This window comes from Theropithecus gelada, chromosome 7a, assembly GCF_003255815.1.
Source record: "Theropithecus gelada isolate Dixy chromosome 7a, Tgel_1.0, whole genome shotgun sequence".
NCBI lineage: Eukaryota > Metazoa > Chordata > Mammalia > Primates > Cercopithecidae > Theropithecus > Theropithecus gelada.
The window spans coordinates 11,976,163-11,982,753 of NC_037674.1; the positions used below are offsets into that span (position 1 = coordinate 11,976,163).

The 6,591-nt window shown below is 37.6% G+C and overlaps 1 protein-coding gene across 5 annotated transcripts in view; it reads left to right on the forward strand.

Moving 5' to 3' along the window:
- C7AH15orf41 (chromosome 7a C15orf41 homolog) overlaps positions 1-6,591 on the forward strand; it is a 242,228-nt gene that overhangs the window by 71,175 nt on the left and 164,462 nt on the right. For all 5 annotated transcript variants that reach the window (XR_003120189.1, XM_025389917.1, XM_025389914.1 and 2 more), the window contains one exon: positions 3,464-3,524. Coding sequence is in view for 2 of the 5 variants with exons in the window: in XM_025389914.1 (XP_025245699.1) it covers positions 3,464-3,524 (61 nt within the window). In the remaining 3 variants the exon portion in view is untranslated. The remainder of the gene's footprint in view (positions 1-3,463; positions 3,525-6,591) is intronic.

Below are 6,591 nucleotides of genomic sequence, written 5' to 3' on the forward strand. Positions count from 1 at the left end.
GGCAGCAGAATCGCTTGAACCCAGGAGGCGAAGGTTGCAGTGAGCCAAGATTGCACCACTGCACTCCAGCCTGGGTGACAGAGCACCACTTCGTCTCAAAAAAAAAAAAAAAAAATACAGTCTTTGAATTCTTAATTGGATCAACTCAATGCTAGCAAGAATGCAGAGACACATGAATTCTCCTGGGTATTAGGAATGGAGCCCAGGTCACCTTAATGTAGTGTTGAGAATGACATCCTTATATCCCAATTGCAATTGGGATGTTTGCCAGGATTGGATGAAGGTTCAACATTCATTTGTGTAGCCCTACCCCAAAGAGCGTTCAGGATAGCTGGAGACAGAAGCAAACCCTTATACCAGTGTGAAAAGTGCAGTGCTGTAAGTTTGCACAAGATTATGATGAGGATGCAGAGGAAGGTACCATTAGGATTTTCTAATTATGTCTTTATGGAATGTTTTCAGTAATTAGTATGTCCCTTTGATTACATATCTGAAAATTTAAATAAAGCCTGATCTGTCACTTTGATGTGGGGAGTAATTAAAGTTTCCAGAAAAGACAAATATAACCTGAAATTAAACTTAATTTTTTTTCCTACCACTTATGAGGTGTTATAGGATATAGCTGGGAAACAGATTGGAAAACAAATACATTTAGAGCAGATCCCCCATGTTCAACGTATGCGGCACCTCACTAGGCCAAAATTAAACTTAATTTTTCATTCCTAGCACTTATGAAATATTATAGGATATAGTTGGAAAGCAGATTGGAAAACAAATACATTTGGAGCAGATCCACCATGTTCAATGTATGCGGCACCTCACTAGGCCTTGGGGGATCAGGGTTCTATTTCAGGGTTCCATAGCTTTATTGTTTACTAGCTAAGAGAGCCCAGATGGGTTTGATCAGTGCCCTGGGGTTTGGTTTCTTTATATGACCAACTGGGAAGCCTTACCAACCTCATAATTAGGAATTTCCACAGTATTAAGTATGATCATGCTTTTAATATTATATAGAATATATAGATACAGAGGATTGTAATTATTGTTTAATCACCTTCTGTTTCTTTAAACTTGATAGAAGTGCTTCACTGGTCATTAGCAGGATAATGACTGATGCAACTTTTACATGAAGCCATGTCATTTTGACTTAAAGCAACAGATCTCTGGTATAAGAGGTAGTCTGGCACTATAGCTACTACTCTCTTTCACTGTGCAGTCAGCTCTCGCTATGGCATGCTCTTTCTTTTCATGCTGGTTTCTACTCAAGTGTCACTCCCTCAGAGGGGGGCTTCCTGAGCAACCCGTCTAAGTTTACATTTTTATTCTAGCGTATACCATTATACTGTATATTTATCTCCTTGTCTTTTTATTGTTTGTGTCACCACTGTAATATAATCTCAGTGATGATAGGACCATGAATGGTTCTTTTCCCCCCCGTTGCTTCTTCAGAACCTGGAATAAGACCTGACACATAGCCCTCCAAAATACTTGTCGGGTAACTGAAACTGAAGTAGAAAGCTGTAAAGATATCCCAGTATCAGTACAGGCTTAAAGATGCTGACCCAGAATCAGAAACCATAGTAAATACGCACTGTTGGTGGTTACAGGCACACAATCAGCTGGTCTGACTTGGCTGATACTTGGGTGGTGTCAGTGCAGTGGACTCCGCTTCCCGGGTTCACGCCATTCTCCTGCCTCAGCCTCCGGAGTAGCTGGGACTACAGGCGCTGCCACCTCGCCCGGCTAGTTTTTTGTATTTTTTAGTAGAGACGGGATTTCACCGTGTTAGCCAGGAAGGTCTCAATCTCCTGACCTCGTGATCCCTCCGCCTCGGCCTCCCAAAGTGCTGGGATTACAGGTGTGAGCCACTGCGTCCAGCCGATATGAGGTTCTTAATGGACCTATTTCCCAGGGACCTTTCTCTAAAGCACATTTGCCTTGTTTTATTTATTTATTTTTTCTTCTTGCTTCTGAATGTGCATATTTTCCAATTAGTTTTCCAAATAATACATTCAAGGGTGGCCCCAATATGTGGAAAATTGCTTTGTTAGAATTATATTGAAGTTATAATGATCTAGAAGTTCTCCCCACCTTAAATAATTTGCTGTTACCCCACTTGGCTTACAGGAAAATTATACAACTTTATAAATATACTCATGAAATAATGTAATTTAGTACCTGCTTCTGGCAGTTATATGGAAGACCTCACCTCTTGACTTTATTACTCTCAGACAAATACCCAGAACTTATTCACTCAAATAATATACTGTAGGGAAAATTTCCATACCTAATTCTGCTTTCTTGTCCAATACGGTTTTTAAAAATTATTTAATTTTTCATTTATTAAAGGAAAAATATAAGGTGATTTTTTAGTGTATAATCACCTACTATAAACAAAGTACTTGGTAGGCACAATAAATTGAAAAAACTACAATTCTCCAATCTTCATGAGGCTTTCAACATTACAGTGGGGGATGGGTTTGAGGTAGCCAAGTAATAGGCAAATACAATATGCTACGTTACATGATGGAAAGATGTACAGGATATTCCTCGATTGCATATGAGGAGCACTTAACTTACTCTTCTATGGTAGTGGATCGAAGAAGGTGACATCTGAATTGAATCATGAGTTATCCAGGTGAGGGATGGGAGTGGGAGACAGTGACTAGAGATGAGGCTGGCAGAGTAGAGAGTAGGTAGAAACCAGATTATGAAGAACCTTATAAGAGCTGTTAAATGGTTATAAATTAATCTTGAGATTTAATGTGGGACCTTGAAGTGTTATAAGGAGGGGAATGACACATTCAAATTTTTGCAAAAAAAAAGAAAAAAAAAAAGAAAAAGTCACCCCAGCTTCCGTGTCTGGGGTTTTGTTTTGTCTGGGGATTTTGGGGAGTTCTGTGTTTTTTTTCCAGTGGAGTGAGAGGATAATGGGAACTGGAGGTTCTTACAGAAATCCAGGGCAGATAAGGTTGCCTGTCACAGGTGTGCTGACCCGCTGAGGACATGTCTACTCCATTGTTTTCTTAGTAAGGTGTCAAGCAGCCCTGTGAAACAGAGGTAAAGGAAAAGGCGAGATGGGTGCATGAATACTTTTCTCAAACTATATAAGTCAACTTCTTTCCTTTCCATGCAATGGTTGTCTGTGGCAGAGACAAGACAGAGTGATATGGATAGTTCCTCTTGTTCATTTTATATGTTAGGAGGTGAAAGAAAACAAGAGAGACCCAAGTATTCACACCTCCTGCCCCCACCTTCAGCTTCTTAGTTGCCAGTGGTTTTGAGGTGAGTTGTTTGTGTTATGTTTTTCCCTTCAATGCTTTCCTATGAACGTAGCTTACTTTAACTAGAGTTGAGCGTGGCATTTGCCCAGGAGAAACATGTATACACACAGGGGATGCTGACAAGTCTATGCTGGCTCTTTTCTTGTCACTGCATTACCACTTGGTTTTGTCTTGTCTAGGTACCTGAATGGAGTGGTGAAAAATGGAGCTGCCCCAGTGCTCCTGGACCTGGCCAATGAGGTAATGTTATTGTTATGATTTTATTTAAACTTGCATGAAACCTAAGGGGCCTATCTAGAGTAACTTTGCTTGCAATTATAATTACCTTTGGAGAAAAAAGGATTTGAGGTGCATTAGACATTTAAATTACTCCCTGATCTCTTTGTACTTTTAATAATTGGACAGAGAACTTCACATATTAATAAATCAGTTGGCACAATTAGTCTACTTCTTTTAAGGCAAACGTATAAACAGCCTCTTGGTTTCTTATTTTGTGGAAAATTTCAACCAAACAGCTCAGGACATGCTTTTCTCAGGATAGGTTGTCTTAATTTAGTGTGAGAAATACCTGTGTCAAGTAAAGAGATAGATGCCAAAAAAAAAAAAGAAAAAAGAAAAAAATCTGCTAACTGTTATAAAAATGAAGAGAGAAATTGTATACTTAAAGATGTACTTGATTCATTTTTTTGTTAGCAAACTTTTATTATAATAAAGGATACATGCCTTGTAGAAAAGTCTCTTTCTTTATATGAAGAAGCATAGTGTTCTTAATAACACCAAGTAAGAAGTGATTTATTGAACTTATTCGTTAACTCTGATCTGCTTCTGTTTGGGGAAACAAATAACAGCCTTACATTTGAAAAAGGAAACCCTACAGATTTCCCATGAATGAAGAAGCTGTGAAAAGTTCGTAATAGTTGCAGAGAGCATGCCGAAAAAATAAAATATTTAATTCCTAAACTTTAAAATATTTATCCACTGTAATAAGAGCAATACAATATTTAGTCTGACTTGGAACTGCTTATGCAAACCTCGTAGGGATGGAATGAAATGTACACTGTTTTTGTGTTGCATTATAATGGAAAACATAGAAGCAAGGCAGAAAATGTGTGTTTGCATTAAAGATGACTCGGTACTGCGAGCATTAAGTGTTGCAGTAGCAGCAAGTTCTACATGTTATATTAGCAAGGAAGGATGGCTTCCCTCACAGCTTCTGTCTGCTGCTATACACTGCTGCAGTCAACAAATGAGCAATTACCTATCAGTTACTAGATGGTTTTAATAGTCTAGGCAATGTCTACACAATCAGATAGGATAGTTAACATGTAGAATGGATATCTGTGGGCCTCCTAGAAAAACAAGTATTTTATTCTTTTTTTTTTTTTTCCATGTCTAGAGCAGGAATTTTTTCTTTTCTTTTCTTTTTCTTTTTTTCTTTTCTTTTTCTTTTTTTGAGATGGAGTCTTGCTCTGTTGCCAGGCTGGAGTGCAGTGGTGTGATCTTAGCTCACTGCAACCTCAGCCTCCCGGGTTCAAGCGATTCTCCTGCCTCAGCCTCCCGAGTAGCTGGGACTATAGGCGCGTGCCACGATGCCCAGCTAATTTTTATATTTTTAGTAGAGACGACGTTTCACCATGTTGGCCAGGATGGTCTCAATCTCCTGACCTTGTGATCCACCTGCTTTGGCCTCCCAAAGTGCTGGGATTACAGGTGTGAGCCACCGCGCCCGGCCAGCAGGCTGGTTTTTAAATGTCTCTAGACTTGTTCATTACAAGTTGATGCTATTAGTAACTTGAGGTATGTGAGCTTTAACTAGGAATTTAGTGATTGTCTTTTATGAAAAAGAATAAGCTAGCAGCATTCCAGACACAGCATCTAGAAAGAATGTGATGCAAATATGGTACCCATCTATATAGATGATGATGTTGATGATATAAGTTTTACATCATAGCAGTCTATATTCATTTGAATTTTTAATGGATAGTTCTATATCCATTAAATATTTAGCTGACCTCTGTTTTAATCTTCTAGTAATATGGAAAAATTTAACCTACCAACACGTTTTCTCCTACATCAATAAACCTTTTATTTACCATGAATATATAGCAGTATTTAGCCAAGGGAAAAAGTAGTTGTTTAAAGGCTTTTCCTGCCTTTTGGCTACAGACTAGTACAGAAAGAGTAGCACTTTTCTATGAAATTGATAATGCATTAGGGAAATTTGCGAATGACTGGTACCATATTATAGCATCTAAACAACCAAGCTGCCATTTTTTCATGATAGTTAATGCTTAAATAGCATACACTTGGATCTGGTGACAATTGGTGTGATGGTAATACTTTACGAGTCAATATTTATTTAATCAGCGGAAACTATAACAATTGATGAGAAATATATAACATGGGTACATTACAGGGTGCAGCAACTCTCTTAGACAAGAGCATTGTATTTTTGTTATCTTTTTGGGGGGCTAAGGGCTGTATGTGGTCATCATTGATTTTATAAATGTCTTAATACTACTTCTGCAGTTTCAAGTAAAAAATTGAACATTTTAGGAATTCACACGTTGTTAGTGATAATAAGATCAGTCATTCTGTTCTCTCCACACAAATATTTTCAAGTGAGATTTGAAGCACTGTGCATTTTACTTACATGCTAAATTCTGACATGAAGCATGATGGTCCTATTTCAGAGAAAGATGGACACATGATTAATATGAAAATTAGGGAGATGCAAGTACCTGAACTAATAAGGTAGTCCTTATTCAGGCTGGACTACCTTCAGTAATTTCACCATTTTTCATGTGTCAGCTCTGATGTGGGTTACTAGGAGTAAGCAGCTTCGTGGAAAGCATTTCTTTCTACTTGGGGAATTTAAGGGCATCCAAGTACATACATATTTGAAAAAACTGTTCATACAAATGAAGCCAGCCTTTTTGTCTAGTTACTAAATCAAGATAAAATTTTGGTATGAATACGGGACTTGAAAACCTGTCAAGAAAAATTCATGGTGATAATATATGAGGAACATTTGCCGTCTTCTTCCTAAGATAAAAAGACTTGTTTTAGGGAAGCATTATTGTTCTTAAAAATATGTATTCCTATTTTTTGGTGAAATTAAGTAAATGGTTAATAAAAGATCTGAGAACCCAAAAGAAGACAATATCTTTACAAAAGAGTAGATAAATTTTTTATTAATTAAAATGACTGTTGGACTGAATATTCTTTGTTTTCTGATTGATTCTTTATTTTAAAAAGTTACCTTCCTGGGATCTGTATTAATTAAATTGGTAAGTAGTGTTTCAGA